The 21,007-nt window shown below is 39.6% G+C and overlaps 1 protein-coding gene across 7 annotated transcripts in view; it reads left to right on the forward strand.

Annotated features, from left to right (window-relative positions):
* The window catches only part of RFX3 (regulatory factor X3), a 281,939-nt gene that overhangs the window by 109,546 nt on the left and 151,386 nt on the right, over positions 1 to 21,007 (forward strand). For 4 of the 7 annotated variants that reach the window (XM_032866534.1, XM_032866529.1, XM_032866533.1 and 1 more), the window contains exon 2: positions 16,247 to 16,371. In XM_032866534.1, the coding sequence (XP_032722425.1) occupies positions 16,255 to 16,371 (117 nt within the window). In that variant the 5' untranslated portion in view covers positions 16,247 to 16,254. Of the gene's footprint in view, positions 1 to 14,733; positions 14,790 to 15,051; positions 15,057 to 16,244; positions 16,372 to 21,007 lie in introns of those variants that run through there. The other 3 variants (XM_032866535.1, XM_032866531.1, XM_032866530.1) reach the window with 3 other exon arrangements.

Below are 21,007 nucleotides of genomic sequence, written 5' to 3' on the forward strand. Positions count from 1 at the left end.
ACGTGGCTATAATTTAACTGGGCCTCGTGAGGTCCTTACTCTTAGGAAGGTGGAGCAGAGTGGGGAAAAGGGCAAGAGGCCAGAGAGAGAAGTCAGAAAGGGACAGAGAGCGAGGGAGAAGGGAGGGTGAGGAAGAATGATTTATTAACGTTCTCCTGTTATCTTAATTGAAAAGAATATATCATTCAGTATTGAGTCAGGAATTTTGTAAGGAAATCTTGTAAGGAAAAGGAACAGAGGTTTCCTATGTAAATAACCTTTCAGTTGCATTCAGGAAACAGCATCGTTTTCAATCTGGTTTATGTGAAAAATGACTCCATGGAACCATGAGAAGTAATCAGCTCATATTTGTATATGGTTTTGAATATAATATGTAAATGTTAGCTTAGTATTTTGGTACAACAAGAAAATCATTTCTGTTACCTTCATAGGAGAGGTTACAGAGACGTTATAATTTTTGAATAGATCATACTGGGAAGTTGTTTGCTACTGCCTTGCTTTAATATCCTTCAAAATTGCAGAAGGGCTCCTTGTACGTAAATTAGCTGTGGACAACTTGTGAGTTAATAAAAACCAACAGTGTGCATCAAATGGATAAAAAAGTCAAACAACACGGCTAGTTTCGGAGTTACAGTCATGCAGAACAGTTTCAAAATCTTTTTAAAAGAAAGCCTGAGTGTAATACGGAAGGAGGTAATTGCAAAACATTTTAACGTGAATAAATAGTACAAGTTGTGGAAAGCTTGTAAACCTGCCACCTACAACTGATTACCCTTATGAGCATTTTATGCTGTTTGACAGTGAAAAGTGCACCTTATAAAAAGTGTTACCCAAACCATTACATTTAAAAGGTTTCTGTCTCACACCCCAGAATTACACGTATTTGCTGCAAGTGAAAATTCAGAGTTTATTCCCTGTTTATTTTAGTGGCAATTACAGTGGTGTTGAATTTTGCTTTTACCCCTTCCTCCTGTCAAAGTAGAAATTAGTCTTTTTGGTTTATTTCCGTGTAAACACAGTGAGTTTGTGTATTGTACATTATATACAGAGATGATGTAATAATAAAACCATGAGCCCAAAACATTCAGACACTCCATATAACAATAAAATATTGAACCTCTGTCACCAAGGTGCTCCATGTAGCTGAGAAAAAAACAGTTTTACAAGATGATCCAGAATTTCTGTAAAATAGGAAACTCAATGAACCATTTTGGTTGATACCTCCACACACACACAAAGTTTGACTTACTTGAAATCTTGTTAAACACCCCCAAACAGTGCCTTATTCATTTATGTGAGAAAGAAACTTGGAAACGTCTAAGAGCCCCTCTTATTCTAGGATTTCATTCTCCATGTTATGAGCGTTTCTCTTATTGTATAATAAGCACTTTGAGATTCCGGCAGGCCTGGCTACTTCTTTTTGAGTGCCTGCCTTTTTTTCTTCTCTTATAAACCATAGTCTGTTAGAAAGAGCTGTTGACTGGGCATGGGCAGTTCTGAGTTCTAATGCCAGCTCTGATCCTAACAAATCTACTTCGTTTATTGGTCTCAGGTTTCCTGTGAAACAGGGGCCTGAACTTGATGATGTCTGGTTATTCTTTCGGTTTACAATGCTGTGATACTGGGAGATAGGCCAGTTATCTGAAAACCTATCACACCTTAACCTTCCCCCCTCCAAAATGTGCGGAGTGATGGATGTACGGAATGCATAATTCTCCCTCCAGGCCGTTTGCTAAAACATAAACTGAGTGGGAGTTTTGTTCTGTTTACCAAGTACTCTAATTTATCAATTTGCCTAAGAACCAATTTTCCAAATTATCAACTGCCTGAAATATGTTTGTGCTAGCTACGTGTAAAGTTGATCACAAATCACACTGCATAGAACAGTTGCAAAAGCTTTTGAAATTTTTGGTGGGAAGCATTAATTAGTTTTAATTTGGTCTTAATTTTTCTATAGCAGTTTCACTGCAGACTCTTGGCAACAACCACATTTGTCAGTCCAAGTCCGCTGAGTGCCAGGTTTATCATCGATATTTCATACACCAAAGACCTTTCAGTTGCTTAAAACAGAAGCAACATATTTATCTAGTTAAACTGGTTAGCAAATTTGTGAATTAAGAGACATGCAGAATGCATTTAATGGATGAAAAACATGTTGCAGAAACTAAGCCTGCCTTATTATCCTTTGTAAACTCCGTGGCATTCAAGATACACACAGCCCTTTGGTTTAAAATAAACAAATTCTTTTTCTCAAAAGTTACTGGCCCAGAAAATGACAAAATTCCAGGATACAGTTCTAGGTAGGCTGTTGTGCTAGCTTGGGACAAAATTTTAGACAAACTGAAACATTGACTTCATCCATATGAGCATCAAAGAAATCCTTCAAAAGGCCCCCCCCCTTTTTTTTAAAGATTTTATTTATTTATTTGACAGAGAGAGAGAGAGAGATCACAAGTAGGCAGAGTGGCAGAGAGAGAGGGGGAAGCAGGCTCCCCGCTGCGCACAGAGTCCAATACGGGGCTCAATCCCAGGACCCTGAGATCATGACCTGAGCCGAGGGCAGAGGTTTAACCCACTGAGCCACCCAGGTGCCCCGCAAATGGCCCTTTTAAAATTTTTTTTATGAATTTGTTATATAATTTTGTAGATGATGATTACAGGTGAAGTCAGCTGGTTTCTCTACTCCAGGTCTACAGGACTGAAATTGAGGTGTTCCTGCCTGAGCTCTTATCGGTGGGTTTTATTAACATAAGAATGTATTATTTGTTTCAGGGGTATAGGTCTGTGACTCATCAGTCTTACACAATTCACAGCACTCACCATAGTGCATACCCCTCCCCAGTGTCTGTCACCAAGCCCCTCCCCTCTAGCGACCCTCAGTTTGTTTCCGAAGATTAAGAGTCTCTTTTGGTTTGTCTCCCTCTCTGGTTTCATCTTGTTTTATTTTTCCCTTCCTTCCCCTATAATCCTCTGTCGTGTTTCTCAAATTCCACTTATCAGAGAGATCATATGATAATTGTCTTTCTCTGATTGACTTATCTCACTTAGCATAATACCCTCTAGTTCCATCCACATCAGTGCAAATGGCAAGAATTTGGGTTTTTTTTGATGGCTGCATAGTATTCCATTGTATATATACACCACATCTTTTTTATCCATTCATCTGTTGATGGACATCTAGGCAGGCTCTTTCCGTAGTTTGGCTATTGTGGACATTGCTGCTATAAACATTGGGGTGCATGTGCCCCTTCAGATCACTACATTTATATCTCTAGGGTAAATACTCAGTAATGTGATTGCTGAGCTGTAGGGTAGCTCTATTTTCAACTTCTTGAGGAACCTCCATACTGTTTTCCAGAGTGGTTGTACCAGCTTTCATTCCCACCAACACTGTAGGAGGGTTCCCCTCCAAAAGGCCCTTTAAGATTGTATGAATTATGTCAAGAGTATACATAGTTAAAAGATACAAGTTTTGAGTGAACTTGTCAATTTCCCAAATTGACCATTAGAACAATTCCTAGCAAGCCGATTTTTGGCAAAATAGACCCAATGATAGCGTACTGCTATCACCATCTCTGCCAGGGTTAGGGGACAGTGAAGCTTTAATGAAAAGTACTACTCTCTTTAGAATTCAGGTATTTTTTTTTCTCAGCCACACCCTCTAGCCAGAGTTCGAACCATTTGGAAGGTCTTCTGCTTCTGTGCATGTTTTGTGTGTGAATGATGTACTTACTATGTATCCAACTAACTTTTGATGTTGATCACCTTTGTGTGTGTGTGTGTGTGTGTGTGTGTGTGTGAGAGAGAGAGAGAGGAGAGAGAGAGCGTGCGCGTACGCACAAGAGACAGAGACATAGCTGCCACAACATAGACTTCCTTTTTAACACTTTCTGACCCGTGATTCAAATGCCAAAAAGCCTACCTGTATTGATAGCTCAGCAGAGGCAGAATAGAATCTTACACGATCCAGATTGCTATGATGTACAGAATAGAGTAGACAGCTCTCTTGTCAGGTGGTCCGTGTTGCTGGAAATAAAAGTAAGATGATTTTAGACCCTAACATGTCATGGAGAACTGGTGACTGGGTTGGAAAAACTACAGCATGTCCAGTTCCTGTAATGAGGAAGTTTTAGAAGCCTGCTACTTTCCACAGGATGACGTAATCACTGGTCTGTAGAACCTTCAAGCTGTCATGTTATAAGCCCATTACAGCATAGGGCTGGGTTAAAAAAAAGAAAAAAAAAAGGAAAAATCAGATTTTTGCTCCTGGAATCTAATAGGTGGATACATTCAAGCCCTCACTGTACCCATTCGTAGCTGTGTGACCTTGGGGCTCATAGAGTTATTTAAGCTTTAAGCCTAGGTTTTCTCATCAGTTAAAAATGAGATAATAATACTACCTACCTCAGGATTTCTGGACAGATGAAGTAATGCATGTGGAACCTTCCATAAATGTGTTAACTGATTTGTAAGTAGAGGCTTCTTGGAATACCTTTTTCTGTGTAAAGTTTCATTGATTGTTAAGAGACCATAGAAGAATGTCAGTTGAATGTTGCCAAGCTCAAGTAAATTTCAAGTGGTTAATTAATGATGAAGTTAGAACAATTACTATTAGGCTAATCACGTATTCTTAGCATTTCAGCTATGAAAATTAAAGATCTCTGAGTGCTTCTGTCTCGTAAAAACAAAGGAAGCTGACCAGGCCACCTTTTCTAAGATGACATGATTAGAGCATTGGATCAGAATCCTCAATTCAGCGAATCAGGTGTACTTATTAAAACAAAGTAAATGATGTGTCAGGAGGTTCAGAGCAATAGCTGAAGACTTAATTTGCTCATTTGAGTTTATTTAATCCTTATCTTGTTTCATTTTTAAAGAAATTACACACAAAACCTGTTGAGGCTTACAAATCTCAGACTAGGGGAGTTGTTAAAAAATTCTACAGTAATGAGAATTGAAAGCAAAGTCACACTGGAACATTAGGCGAAAACATTCTTAATGAATGACTTGATTGGAAATGGTTCTAATAGAAAATTATATTTATACAGAATTTGAAGTATGAAATGCCTCTAATACTACATACTTTAATAGTAATGGGTCAGCAGGGTCTTAAACTCATCCCCCCTCCCTTTTCAAAAATTATCTATTTATTTTTGAGAGAGAGAGAGCAGCGGAGGAGGGAAAGAGGGAGAGGGAGCCCGACACAGGGCCTGACCCATGACCCCGAGATCATGACCTGAGCTGAAACCAAAAGTCAGACACCTCATCGACTGAGCCACCCCGACTCCCCAAACTCATTCCCATTTTTATTCATCTGTTCATTCAGCAAATTGAAGATCTTTGTGTCAGGCACTGTTGCATATTTGTGGGTGGAAAGGAGGCATAGTCTTTGTGCTCGTGGCATTTATCATGTGGTTGGAGAGACAGTTATTCTACAATATGATACTTGCAATGCACCGAGTAAAAATAAGGTGATCTAGGAACACCCAGGAGGACGCCAGTCCCACGCTTGTTAAGAAGAAGGCAGCCGCGTGGTGGTGGTTTGGAAGCCTGTCTGGGCGAAGTGGAATTTATCCTGAGATCGAAAGGTGAAGTGAAAATGAGAGAAGGTGGGCGAGAGGAAGTCCGAGGGCACTCTTGGTTCGCAGACCCTAGGCTTGGGGACCTGAGAGGAGTTCTACATGCTTGGATTGTAACACAGCGTTGGAAAGACGGTGGTCAAGAGCTCTGTGCCCATGAACTTAGACCTTTGTCGTTTGTCCTGAGGGCCCTGGGGACCTACTGCCTGGCGTGGCCTCCACTCTGGTGAGATGAAGATACTTGAGGAGACTTTTGAGAGAGATGAGGGAGCAGCATCATTGGCCTGGTTCGGTTTGGGAGGTGAAGGGAAACATACGGTGATCAAGAAAATGATTGGGATAGGACAGTTATTTGTGTACTTTCAGGAGCAACGACAAGGTCCCTTACCTTTTTTTTTTAGCCCCCCTGGGAAGACCATTCAAGTGCAAGAGGAGGAGGGAGGGTAGAAAAGAACTCAGTACGTGAACTTTCACACTTACCTGAAACATTACATAACGACAGTTGCTTTTAAACATAAGGAACTTATGGTTGATTTTAAGCATATTAATAACTGCAGTTAGGGGTATTAGCCATAGATTTATGAGGCAGCCTGAGATAGTAGCCCACCGTAGAAGAAACTTGTTTTTGGAGCCAAGAAAATACTTTGGACTGAGTTGGAAAGGCACCCGTACATGGGGTAGATCAACAATTCCCATAAAATAATCTCCAAAGGGACATTGTCTTTAAATCAGTGTAATTGATTTACTTCAAGTACTACTGATTTTTAGAGAGAAATAATTTTTCGGTTAGTTTTGTGAGTGTACGGAGTTGGCTAGCATCTTCAATGTGTTTTACTTTTCATCCTTTGTGCAAGCCTTTATTCCAAGTGTATACACATGCATTTTATAATGAAAATCGAGGTAAAAATTTCATTTGAGGGCGCCTGGGTGGCTCAGTGGGTTAAGCCGCTGCCTTCGGCTCAGGTCATGATCTCAGGGTCCTGGGATCGAGTCCCGCGTCGGGCTCTCTGCTCAACAGGGAGCCTGCTTCCCTTCCTCTCTCTCTGCCTGCCTCTCTGCCTACTTGTGATCTCTGTCTGTCAAATAAATAAATAAAATCTTTAAAAAAAAAAAAATTTTTCATTTGATTTAATAGCATGTTTTACAGTGTTTCCAGAATTTATGTGCGTGAATATATAGATATTTTTCCAAGTCCACCCACACCCCTGTTCACGACGTTTGCCAAAAAAATGGCATTAATGAGAGTTCAGTTCTTTAAGATACTGTACATTTAAAGTGGGGTATATTATTTCCATTATTAGCAGTGTTATTACACAGTATTATTTTCCCCTTTTAGATGTGTTGATCTCTCTGAGCCTGTCATTAGGATAGTTGGGAACTGTAAAAGGCTCTATTCTCCACTTTTATAAAAGGAAAATGAGAGGAAAAAAAAATAGAAAAATTTCTTGTGTAGGCAAGAGAATCCAAGAAGAAAGTTGTTATTGGAGCTCTCTCTGGTGTGAAAAAAATTAAGCATTCCAGTTCTTGCCTTCATTCCCTGTAAAATCCAAAGGAAATCCTCCTGTTGCAGGGGTGACACTACCTGCTTGTTTTCTTTTGTAGCTCTTTAAATAATACTGCCTGGTAGGCTAATCTTTACCTCCTGTGTTCTCACCCCCTCTAATGTAAGACCACTGGGAAGCCCTCGTTGGCAAACCTTTTCTTATCAATCCCATAACATAACGTAGGACGGTTACTTTCACGTGAGCGAATAAAGCCACAGTAGTGAATGCAGGGAAAGAAAGCGAAAAGTTACGTGTGTGAAGTTCAGGGTATATAGGAAGAAGGACCAGATGCCGCTAAGGCTAGTTTCAAAAGGGATTACTTGTTTGCTTGGAATTAAACATCTGGATTCCCCACCTATATCCTCTTTTCCATTCGAGGTCTTCAGAAGAAGCACCATTGCTCTTCTCATTTTGCATGGAAGGGAGCAGCATTAATGTCTTGATTCTGGATTGGGCAGGACGCACTGGGTGGTGTCATAAGGAAGGGATCATATTTGATATTGACATTTGGGAGTGTGTGTTACTAGGTTGACTTTGTTCAGGAGCGAATGAGAAGCGTCGTGGTATTACCAATGAATAGGTCTGTAGATAAAATCTGTCTATAATATATAAATCTGTGTATTTTTTAAATAGGCTGTTCCAGTGGAAACACTGAAGAAGTTGCTTTTTAGAGCTGCGTTAAAGAGTTCTGAGCCACTTTAGTAGGAAGGGAGACAGAGCTTTGGACCTGCTGCTGAACAGATCAAAGTCCACCTTTGCAGCTCTCTTTGAGCTTATAAGGCCTGGTTTAGGTTTCAGAATCTAAGACTGACTTTTTTGGGGTGGCTTTTGGCCAAATAGGTCTCTGGAGACCATGTTGCTTTTAACCAGCAAGTCCAAGATTACCTTGAGGCCACTCATAGTTTATGGTCATTGGATTAGGAAAGCCCATTTTCAAGAGTTGGAAGTCCCATCGATGTTTTTCTGTCTCCTGGAGCATTTTTCCAGAGCATGCGTTTGTGTCTCTATGAAGAAGATGATTGAATTGTGGGCTGCATATTATTCAGCAAACCTGCCTTTTCTACTTAAATTATTGTGAGTAACTTTCAATGCTGGCTTTTACAGAGCTGTGTGGTATTCCACTATAGGGTTACAGGATAAGTTCCCCAATTATGGACACTCTTGTTGCTTATTATTTGTTACCCCATTGTATATAATACTTGAATGAGTATCCTTGTATTTACATATGATATTATATATACATACACGTTCATTTAATGGGGCCCTTGTTTGGCTGTTTTTTAGGACATGTTGTTAAATGCAAATTAATCTACATTATAACCTCTTTCATCTATAAAATATTTTGTGAATACAAGGTTGGTGTAAGTCTCTTTTAATCCATGATGTGCTTTTCCATATCATAAAAATTATAGGTTTGATAACTTCACAAAAGCATGTTGACTTCATACTGGGTATAGTACATATTTGCAATTTATGTGATATTTGTGTCTCTTCAAATTTAGAGTTCCTTCTCAGTACTCAGAGTCTTCATAGACTTCTTTATCTCTTTTAAAGTTGATCTGGCTAAAATAGCCTTAGTGCTGCTGCTTTCTGTGTGGCTGTCTAGCGTCCAATGACAGCTTGCCATAATTGGAGTATGACAGACCTGGGCTTGAATCCTGACTTCATCCCTTCATCCCTATGGCCCTGGGCAAGTTGATCTCTAAACATTACTTTCCTGTGCTCTAAAATGGGAATCTCTACTTGATAGGTGAGATGAAGGTTAAATGTGTGCAGGGCATCTGTCACACGGTAACTGCTCAGCAAAGGTAGCTATTCTTATTAATATCCCTAATAATGAGGACGACAGACTTATAATTAAGGGCTTGTTGCTTATCATTTTTCAATGCTGAGCGTTAATATCATTAAATGCTCCATCCAGTAGGTTCTGGTCACTCTCAGGGTTGGATGGACCAAAAGGGAGAAACATTTAGAGCTCTGTCTGTCTGGTACATTTTGTTAAGAATCTTTCTGCATGTTACATCATTGTGTTGTCAGACTTTCCTTCCAATAGCAAAGAGTGTAGGATACTTACATGTTTTTGGTTTTGTTTCTTTGGTTTTCTTTTCCTTTTCTTTCAGCTGGTATCTGTGCACCACCATTTTTAGCATATGGCATGCAGGTAAGACCTGATTTGCCTCCTAATGAACGTGAGTCGTAGAAAATGCTGGGATGGCACCAGCAGTAGACTGGACAAACACTTGGCTCTCTTTTCCCCAAAATGACCTCTGGGCCTGAAGACAGTTTCTCTTGATAACAAATAATAAAATAGTTCTTATATTATTTCAGTAGTTTGGCTTTACTAATATGTTAGTAGATGGTTTTATTTTTTTAAGTAATTGGTCCTTCAAGATAAAAGCTGTTCAGGTCATGTAATTTGATTTTTCTTCTCCAAAGAAACAGTTTTTCATACTCTGACTCAAGGGAAGAATTAGTTAAGTGAAAACCTTTGTTTGAAAAGTGAAAAAAGTTACCCAGGCAACCTGTATATGTTACCAGTGTGCTGATTAAGCATCACCAGCATTAATCACTGTCATCAGTTATCCCAGGAAGATGACTGCCTAACAGTCTACACTATTATCATTCCGTCATTGTCTACAGATCAATTTAGTACAAAAGATTAATTGTACATAGTCATGAGCATTACAACATGAAACCTAAATAAATAGGCAGAGCTTTTATAATACAGAAAGTCACGCATTTTCCTTTTGCCTCCTTTCAGTTACTTGATTTATTGATTTGATAAAGCTCTGTGTTGTACAATGAATAAACCTCCACAGAGGTGTATTTTAAATAAAAAAAAGGCTGACTACAGTCTGTAGCTTAACCAGTTTCTTTCATTTGTACTAGGCAAAGTGAGAACAAAGCCAAGTCATAGTGTTTTATGTTTGTAGTCAAATTAATCAGTCAATATATTTTTGTCAGAATTTCAAAATATTACATTTATCACATGATTATTTACCTATATGTATAAATTTTCTAATATGGCCCGTTGTTTTATGTTATATTGTCTTACTTTGAAAGTTGCTTAATAGCTTTAGGGTTGTTGTTTTTTTTAAAGAACGGAAATCATCTTAATCATTTTCATCATGTACTCCTGAATAGTCCAGAAATGTGTATTTTCCATATTAATTTTATGTTCAGGAAAGTAAATAATGGCATCCCCCCGCCCGCCCCCAGCCAAAAAGCACAGCTCATTTTAGTTGTCTAATTTTAATAGACTTTAATTGCTCTGGGCATTATGTATACTAATGTTTATTTTCTAAATTTATTCAAGAATGCTGATGCTTAATCAGAACATTATTAATAAAAATTTTATGTCACAAAACATCAATTATGGTTTGGGATTGTTCTGTGTAAAAGCACACAGATGTTAAACTTCTTGTTCTGTATTTTAAAAGCATTAATTCAAATTCTGACAATTTTCCCCCTGTAAATAGCATTCTTATACTCTTACGTTGAACCAGGTTTCTAAGTAAATAATTTATAGTTGAATGTCACATTTTAGATGTGACTTATCTTTATTATACCCATTCAATGATTATCATAATAACTTCGGTTAATTTGGTTCAAGTAGGATTTGGAAGTAGCATCTTTTGTTTTTCTGTACTAAGGAAGGAGGAAGACAGTTCTCCATTGCACTCGAACATTAAATTCCAAGTCTTTATTTTCTGTACTGAATTAGAACCTGTTACATTCCTCAGTGTGAAAAAAGACAATACAGTCGGTGTAGTGGAGCCAAACTTGGCGGACTTTGCATTTTTAGAGAGCAAATTATTTCAGGCTGAAGAACCCCAATAAAAATTAGATGGATACTACCTATTTTTAAGCTATCCCAGTTATATAGTTGTGTTTGAAAAGTAATTGATTAGGTCAGACTATTAAACCATTTAATTTGGCATGTCCATTGTGTGTGATAAAAGGAATCCAGCTGTGAATTTGAGTGTATTAAATAATCTTCAGGAAGTTCCGCAAAGAACATCTGAATGCCTTGAAACTTGCAATAACGCGTGTTTGTTCCAAACACGTTTGCTTTGCCTAGGTTTTGCCCATCAGGTTGAAGAAATGCTAATCTTGTCGCATTCAGCAGCTGGGTTTTTGCAATATTCTTTTCCTTCTCCTAGGGGTTAATTAGCCTTCTTTCAAAATGTGGCCTATTCAGCTGTAGCCTCGCATGATTCAGCCCGAGTTGGCTGTACAAAGCAGGACCGTTAACAGGCGGGTGTGTCCAACTGCTTAATTAGCCAGAATAAAAAGGTCCTTTATCAAACAAGCATCTGTTGCTCTCGACACACCTGACAGCCACATTAGGCAAGGATGACTAGACTGAAATTGTGCGTGTCTCTCCTGCAAGAATATACAACTCATTTACATATGGGCCACATCGTGGACCCACGGCAGGGGTTTATTTAGCTTATCAAAATGGATTAATGGGACTGCATTTGTGGCCAATAAACAAATATCACTTGAAAGGAGGCCGTGAAGGAACTGAACTAACCAAATTACTCCCAAACATAAACAAAGCCCAGAAACCACTGCTAGATGAATGGGAACACCTCAGATGTGCACACAAACCTTATGCTGGTCTCAAACGAAACCCACAAGTTAAGTCTGCAAAGACACTACCCTCAGGGATGACTCTTGCTTTGCCGAAATATTGGAAAGCTACCAGAACACTCTGAATGCGTCAGTGGGTTTAAATGATCTGTTTAGCGGAATTTGGCAGGAGGGTTCTACTCCTCAAACTTGCTTTAACATTCTAATTGATCTGCCTTTAAGTCAGGTCTTCAGAATAAATCAGTTAAAATGCCTCTGGAAAAATACTTAGGAGTTGGGTTCTCTTATGGCCTCAGCAGAAAGAGAGAGAATGCTTTCTGATTTCGGTGTCGGAGAGAGAAGGGATTCCTGTCCATTGTTACTAGAAGGTGTAGATCAAATACAATCGATGGAGAATCCCAAAGACTTTGCCATTCAGATCCACAGTCTGTAGCTTGTCATGTGGAAGCCCCATCGTCATGATATTGCAAGGTAATATACATGAAGTAGTGACATCGTGGGCTTTGGACTCAGATAAACCTGGGTTTGAATTCAGGCTCTTCCCGTTACCAGCTCTGTGGTTTTCAGCAAGTTATGTAATCCTTTTGCGTTATGTTATGTTACGTTGTGTTGTGTTACGTTTTGTTACGTGTTAGATTGTTACGTTATGTTGTGTTATGCTATGTTATGTTGTTATGTAATCCATTTGTGCCTCAGTTTCCTCCTTTGTTAAGTGGAAATAAGAGTGCTGCCGTTAATGGGAGTCTTCTGAGGATTAAACTGAGGTGTGTTTCAAGAACTTAGTGTATTGCATGGCACTGGAAAAGACTTCTCAGATGAGAGACCAAATTGTGGCTGTGAGTTTTTGACTCAGTCTCTGCCAGGGGTGGGACTGAGACCCTCTCAAGCCATGAGGCCTTGGCACGGGCAGCCTCCTACTCATAACAGAGGAAGACAAGGAAATCGTAGGAGGATGAAGTTGTGTCTGTGAAGGAGAGATGGAGAGACTGAGTTCTTATCCATTGGCATGAGCCTGTGAGATGGGGATGAGGGGCAGTTACTGCTGAGTAAACAGAAGATGTTCTGGGGGCAATTACTGGTTGTCCTGGATTGGGCTTTCTGTGCCAGCTTTGAGGTGGCATAGAGCCAAGGCTGGTAGAAAGCTCTCCGTGACTTTATCACTTGAAGTTACAAAGCCATCATTTTCCTTCCATCTCATTTTCCCCAGTTTCTCCTGCAAAGGTTGCTCCTCTAAAACAGTGGGGGGCCCTTTCCTTCTTTTTCATTCCACAAAGGTCTCCAGTTTGCTTTTCTTTACTCTCTTCTCTCCTATCTATGCAATGTCTATTCTGAAATTCAGGGCTCTCCACTTACTTGGTCTAGTTGTTCAGTGCATGAGCTTTGTTGGTATATCCGAACCCTCCTTTCCGACCTCCAGCTGTTTGACCTTGGTTATGTATGACCTGACATCTCTGGGTATCCGTTGACTCACCCACAAAATGAGGAGAATCATAGTGGTTGCACGTTTCCCTTAGTAAAGTGGTCAAAACTTGGGTATATCTCTTCTGTATAAAAGAAGCGAATGAGTATAAATGTTATCAAGACTGTCTTAAACCCAAAATGTAATTTTTACATTTTCAATCTGGGTGTATAAGACAAAATCTTTGGTTATCCCGAAAAGTATCATGTACTCACATGCCTTTAGAGGCCGGGCAACTGAAGGAGTATTGCCCTTTATTTCTATAAAACACATAATGTAGGCTCAACTTTTCTAAATTTTCATATTTTTTTTCTAAGAATCTGGAAATTTTGTTTAACATGGAGATTTCCAATTTTTAAATATTGGCAACTAAGAATTTTAATTTGTAGTAACTCTGAGCCAGAGCCTGTCTGTGGAGTCTCATATAGCCCATGAGAGACCAGTTTTCAAATCTGTGCCTTTTATCTTCTGATGAGCTCTCTCCGGTAGTTTATTGAGAATTCTTAGGAATTGCTTTAAAAGTATATTTAATTTTTCTTTAAAGATTTATTTATTCATTTTGTGGGGGGACGTGCAGAGGGGGGGCGGGGAGAGAGAGCGTCTTAAGCAGATCCGGCATTGAGCATGGGGCCCCACGTGGGGCTCGATCTCACGGCTCTGAGATCATGCTGTGAGTTGAAACCAAGGGTCTGGCACTTAACCAGTCACCTAGGGCCCCCAAGGATATTTAATTTTTAAAGAGATTTTTATATTCTTGCATATATGAGGTCTAAAATAGTACATGTCAAGGTATGGGTCATATACCAAAAAGGGTGTGTATACTAGTCTGCAGAACAAGGTATAGGCACAGGAGAAAGCCTCGATAAGATTCCTAGCGAGCGTTGGGAGAAATAGGAGGGAGTTTTAGGGGAGTGACTTCACTCTAAGAAACACCCACCCTCGAATGCGAATGCCCGTAATTGGCAACCTGTCTTCGTTTATATACTAAACAGATTTCAAAGCCTCCACCTAGCTTGGAGTTGGGAAGAGAGGCTAAGAAAACCTCTGTGAAGATGGCATCCAACATCTGGTTCATGCTTCGTTCTCTAGAAAGACTGCTTGCTAATCCCCTCACTTTCGCTAACAGCTCCTTTGCCGTAGCACAGAGGACGTTGATGTCTACAAGCATGTGATGAATCAAAGGGCATTGGCTTTGGCTCTCATTTTTGGGAGGGTGTATTTTTCCCTCTGGGATAGAATAAAGGGAGAGGCACAGATAGGGTTCCTAATGTGTTTATCCCTTTCCCAAAGTTTGAGAACCAGGGGTGCTTCAGTTCATCTTAACTAGTTGAGAATTTTATGTAGCGGATCCTGTCATTCTCAAACATTTTCAGGCATGTTCATGGTCTTAATGCTGCGAAAGGGGTGTGTGTGTGTGTGTGTGTGTGTGTGTATGTGCGTGTGTGTGTGTGTGTGTGTTTGCTTGGAGATAAATGGTACAGTTCTAAAAAGGAGCCATCGTTTGGGAGATTTCACATAAAAATCTGAACTTTCAGCCTCGTTTGGAAAATTGGGAGACCTGGCACCTACAGCTTAGCCTTCCCACAAATTCTCAACTTCTTGGAGCTGAACGTTAGTAGCTGACCCAAATGAATGGGGTGGTGGCTACAGTCTCTGTCACTTCCCCCTTTATAAGCTTCCAACCACCTTCAGTCTGTGTGCCCAGGGTCCCTCATCTGTAAATGGAGGAAGTAAACCCTCCCAGTCATACTGGGTTGTTGAATGGATTAATTTGCTCACACGTTAACGTGTAGAGCATTTGGGGAATCCTTAGCTCTTGGGATCAAGCCTAGTCCCATGGCTGTTCCTATCACCGTGAGTGAGTCTCCATCTCTCTGGGTTTTAGTTTCCTCGTTTATAAAACAAGAAGACAGGATGCGATGTCCTCAGAGGTCTGCTTCTGAAATCAAATGAGATGATAGAAAAGGTTTGGGGGGAAATTGGAAGAGGGCACGCTGTGACAAAAGATGACGAGGGGCTTAATTTTCTACTTGAAAGAACTGGATACTCCTCCAGAATATTTCTTAGGGAAAATTAATGTTCACCATACTGTTCACAGATTTAAACCATAATGCAGTATTTTTATCAGGCTACCAATTAAATATTGTGTCCTCAAACCCCCAGGAAAGAAAATTAGAATTCTGGGCCCTGCTCAGTAACAAAGAAATTAATATTTATTCCATTGACTATTTAAATAGCAAAAGGGAATGTTGAGACCAGGAGGTCTGAGAAAGAGACCTGTTAGAGGACATGCTGCAGAATTTACCCTGAGTTCGCAGGTCAGGCACATATGAACTAAAAAATGTGCCAGGTTGAACTTTCAAGGGAGAGGGTAAAATTTTGTCTTTGCTTACAAGTCTCATTTTTCTAAGAGCAGTCCTCTCCGTCTTCAAAATACTAAATGTTGTTGGTCTTTGGCTACCTTTATGTAAAATCAAGGTTGATTTTCCGGTCAGTCATACCAAAGGCAGAGCAAATTAGTGAGCCTGACTGATCCTTTGGTTAAATTTTTGGATAGACATTCCTTTTTTTTTTTTTTTTTTTAGATCACAGCATAGTAAGTTTGAGAGTTCGAAAGGATGTTTGAAATAATTTATTCTAAATTGTACAACTTTGATAACATCCAATAAAGTGTCTAGAAGATGACATTTTATGACATATTTATATCCAGTTAGGGTTTGTGTACTGAAAATTGAATATCTGGAAATAATTTTGGACTATAGTTTGTAATATGATCAAACCAATTTATAATGGATGAGACCTAAGGAAGGTAGATTTCATTGAAGTTCAACTTTTATAGCCCCAGAATGAGAGGTGCTAAAGGGTTTTTTTTTTTTTTTAATGTGATTTGGTCATTTTCTACATTTATTTAAAAAATGGTCAGACTCTAACCACGCACGGAAGATCAGGGTGGTGTGTTGTCATAAGATGTACACTCGAGAGTTGAAAGTTACTCCCGGTGGTAGAGGGCATTAGGAACAACGCGAGGCACACGTTGACAACTTTATCTCTGTTTTGCTACATTTCAGAGACCATCATGCAGACATCAGAGACCGGGTCGGACACAGGTTCGACAGTGACCTTACAGACATCTGTGGCCAGTCAGGCAGCAGTGCCTACCCAGGTGGTGCAGCAGGTGCCCGTCCAACAACAGGTAAGGAGCTGCTGTCGTCAGCGAGAATGCTGTGCCTCTCCCTGGGCTGTCTGTCCCTCAGGTGCGTTCTGGCCCCGGGGGCACTGATAGACGGAGCTCAGCTCACAGGTTAATTCAGCAAATGTTTCTCGAGCCCTTTTTGGATGTGGCAGATTCTGCCCGTGCTGGGCTGTAGGGATGCAAAGAAAAGTGTCCAAACCATGATCCCTATTCTGAAGGTGTCTCTTGACTCCTGAAGAACACCTTTGTTTCTGCCTTGACCGTCCATCCTCCTCCATAGGTTCTTCTCTTCTCACCTCTCTTAACTCTTTACCACAACTCCCTTTTTCTTTCGTACTGAGATATCAGCAATCATAGTTGCCAAAAATTGGCTCATAAGAAGTAGTGCACAAAAATGAGAATTTGTACCCTCCAGGCAAGGATTTTGCCTTTGTGATGATTTAGAAAATGCCTGGGTACTTTGGTGACTAGAAAAATACTGTTGAATGAAAATCAAATTATCTTAAAGGTCTGGAGATCTGACTCATCCCATTTTAAAAATTGAGAATGAATTCATCGTCACATGTTTACTACAGAGCTTATTCATGCTCAGGACACTTTGCTTGTTTTAGAAAGATACTGACGAAGTAATGCCAGTTCATGGTTCTAGAGTGTGGATTGGGAACACCTTGGTCTGTCATTTCTTTCCAAGAGCGGTGAGAAAATAAAGGGGAAAGATCATACAGAGCATTATCTTGAGACTTGCGATTTGCCTGCAATTTCTTAGTATCAAGGAGGATCTTTAGCAAACATCGCTCTTAAAATTATAGGAAAGCAGCTACAGAAAGGGATAGTTTTCCCTAAGTGGTAGACAGAGGTATTTAAGATTAAATTCTTTTTAGGAGATAGAAGTGGGGTGGACAGGGAGAGTGCTGGTATCCAGGAAAAGCTTTTTAAAAATTTTCCTGTATGTTCCTTTTAGCAACAATCATGTTTTATTTCCTGATTATCTTACCTTTTTGTTTCTTTCTGAAGCTATTAATGTTTTTGAAGTTGTTGAAATTTTTTTCTTTACTGTACATAGTCTGTTTCCATTCAAGCTACTTTGTTCTTTGTTTTGTTTTTGGGGTTTTTTTGTTTGTTTGTTTTGTCTTAGTTTTTTTTTTTTGTCTCCTTTCATTCTTGAAGTTTTTCTTTGCTCTCTGATATTCTTTGGCTCTTTATCCATATTTAAAGCATGAGGATAAACAGCTGATGTGAATGCATGGGTGGGTCTTATTGGCTTCAACGTAGGGTCATCTGACTGGGCTTTTTAACTGGGTTCCTTCTGGTGTTCAGTATCTCAGTTTTCTCTCTTGGGCTGTGATAATTTTAAAGACGACTCCTGCAGCTTCCTGTTCAGAGGGGGAATACTTGTCTGCCTGAGAGCTGAGTAGGGGAAGAAGATTGGGTATTTCTTGTCCGAATTCACTTAATCCTTTTTTTCGTATGGTATCAGCTGTGGTTGGTCGTCTTCTGTGCAGAGATTAAACCGAAGAATAAATCCCCAAACCGTCATCGAAGTTCCGGAAGGCACCCATCTCACTGTGTGCAATGGGTGGAGAGACTCTGATTCCTGATTAAATAACGTCACTTTTTGTATTAAATACATAACCTTTTATAAAAAACAAAAATTGCTACTAGAAGCAGAAAATCAGTATCACCAGCATAAGTAGAAAAATCATACATACGCACACTCACCTTGTTCCTTGTCCTCATAAAAAGTAATCTCAAGTGCACGTGGACCCCACTTTGGGAAACCCTGTGTTCTGCCCTGTGGCTCGTTCCCAACGGGTGTATTTTTCAGGTCCTCAAGTTAACTCTTTTCTCTAGGTCATTGAAGGCAAGTGATGCTTTACATCCCCTCACACCAAGCAAAGAAGGTGAGAACTCTGGTTTTCCTTTCTTCCCTTTTTCAAACTAGAATAGTGTCACACTTGATGCTTTCTAGTGCTTTTTTTTTTTTTTTTTTGAGAGAGAGAGTGCACACACCTGAGAGTGCAGGGGAGGGAAGGGGCAGGGGCAAGAGAGAAAGACAGAATCTTAAGCAGGCTCCATGCCCAGCGTCCTGGAGCCAGCCCATCAAGGTGGGGCTCCATCTCAGGACCCTGAGATCATGACCTGAGCTGAGACCAAGGGTGAGACACTTAACTGAGCCCCCCAGGTGCCTCTCTCTAGTGCATTCTCACAGGGTCTCTGTAGATATATTTTCTACAACTGATAAGATTATTGCTGAAGTAATTTCTTACTGCTCTTCAGTTCCCTATAATCTCTGTATTGTTAATGTGCTGATGTCATCTTGAGTTTTCAAACCGTAGTGGGATCTTCTAGCCTTTGTCACTGACCCAGGATGAATAGCGAAATCATAGCATTGATGTCAAAGGTACTTCCTTCTTTTGGTTCAACTTCTATTGTGTCCATGCTTTGGCCACTCTGATGTGAAGAGATCTATAGCTAAAATTTTTTAAGTAGAGGCATGTGATATTATATTGATTAGAAAGTTGAAATAACAAGAAAATTTTAAGATCTAATATGTAGTTTTGTTTAAGATCTAATATGTAGTTTTGTTTCCACAAAGCATGAAGGTTCTAATCTCGCTGAGTAATCAGTACCAAGTAAAATGTTGATTCTAAAATGATTTCTGTGTTTTTTCATTTATTCCATGTGAGCTCAATAATCAACCTTCCACCTTTTCCTAGACAGTCTGGTTCAGGATTAGAGAATTCTGAGCAGTGATTACAGGGTCTTGTTGTATTAGATTTCTTCCCTTCTATAATTTTTCATCATTTCCCCGAACACCATAGAGTCTCAGCTTCCAAATATAGACATGGTTGCTCAATTCAATAAAATCTATAAAAATATTCAAATTCAGTGTTGATTAGATATTAGAATTGTGATATTACTCATCATCATCTTTAGAAGAGACTTTTTAGATGGATGGTCTCTATAGACTGTGGCTGGAAACCAGCTCTTCCCCCTTGCCTTCCCTCTGCCTTGAGTCACTTGTTAGAGTTTCTTGTAGATTATTCTTCAGGTTGGTCATTTGATGCCTAAATCCAAGAGGTCTTTGACCCCACTTGCCCTAAAACTGAGTTAAAAATCCAGGAGAGGGAAGGAGGAAAATGTCTTCCACTATTCCCTTCTCTCCCACAGCCGTCCAGTCTAGATTGTTTTCAAAGCAGAACCTAAAGTCAGAACTTTTACTCCTCGTTGTAATCTTGGGCTTCGGCTAGTCCATGATTCCTAAACCACTTTGAACCAGGGCTCTAAGACTTTCTTCTCCCTTTCATGTTCCCCAGTTTTAACTGCTCCTCTGAGTACAGTTCGTACTTTCTCTACAGTCCCTGCCTGTCTTCCCCCTTCCTTAGAAAAAGGCACACATCTTTTCTGTCAACGTTGGCAACTGTGTTATCCCTATACCACGTCTTGTAAACATGACATCCCAGATACAGCGGAGCCCTGGGGTTGAGGGGCTTCTGTTTGAATTCAAAGAAAAAGATCTTTTGTCAAGTTACTGTCAACTTTGTTTGAGTTCTTTTATTACCAGAGACTGTGGTCTTTACCTTTTCCTGTGCAGGGACTCTTTCTAGCAGGTCTTTAGTATGTAAGTGGGACATTGAAACCTCTTTTTTTTTATGTGATTAAAAATTCATTTCAAAATTATAGGCAGGTAAGAATCTTAGTTTTTCTGTAAGTCATCTATCTGGGCAGTGACTTATATATAATATGAGATACAGAAATGAATAGAATAGCTATATTCTAGCTATATTGTTTCTTTTTGGTGAGTATCAATCTATCACATATTTAACATTTTCATATAAGTTATGGTACATCCTGGCACGTGAGCAGATTATCCCTGTGGTCCAAGGGACAAATGACATTTTGTTTAGGAAACGGAGTCAATCGAAGTTGCCAGTTAGGTTCTAGGCAAAGGGCAGTCTTCAAGATTACCCTTCAAGAAGGATAAATGTTAAATGAATCCCAGTGGATCTATTTTTTATGGGTATCTTTCGGAAACAGATTTTAGGAAAGGAACTTGAACATGGGTACTCCTGAAATCCTCATGTGATACCACGGTTGTGATGAGGGGTCATTTTTATGCTTGCTTCTATTTGCCATATTCCCGTGATACCTGTCATATATTGCCACAACCAGAAAGAAACTGTGATGATTAGCAGTATACCCATGAGAAAGTTCTTGTGGGGGAAACAGTGAATAGTGATTAAGGGGGAAAAAAGATTGCCTATAGTATGTTAAATCCATAAGAGAATGTAATATTGGCTTGAAATTTGATCTGTAATATTTTAAATGGGTTCCTTTGCTAGTTTGGAGAGCTAAACCTGAAGTAGTCTACGCCATTGGTTCTGTCTTTATCTGTCTTTTCTGTTCAGGGTCAAGAGATTTGCTTTCTGTGCACCCTAGCTTTGATGGACATGAATAGAATTCTTTTCATTTGAGACCATTATCTTATATAATCAACAGAAACAAAGACATTTTTCTGTGGTTCGCTCTTATTTGGGACTTGATTCCCATTGGCTTGCTTCCCGAAGGGGACACTATTCTCCTAATTAAGATTGTGGCAGACATCCTAAAAGATGGGGTTACCATTTAAAATGAA

Source organism: Lontra canadensis, unplaced genomic scaffold (genome assembly GCF_010015895.1).
Source record: "Lontra canadensis isolate GAN:19392208 unplaced genomic scaffold, GSC_riverotter_1.0 scaffold31, whole genome shotgun sequence".
In the NCBI taxonomy this organism is placed as follows: domain Eukaryota; kingdom Metazoa; phylum Chordata; class Mammalia; order Carnivora; family Mustelidae; genus Lontra; species Lontra canadensis.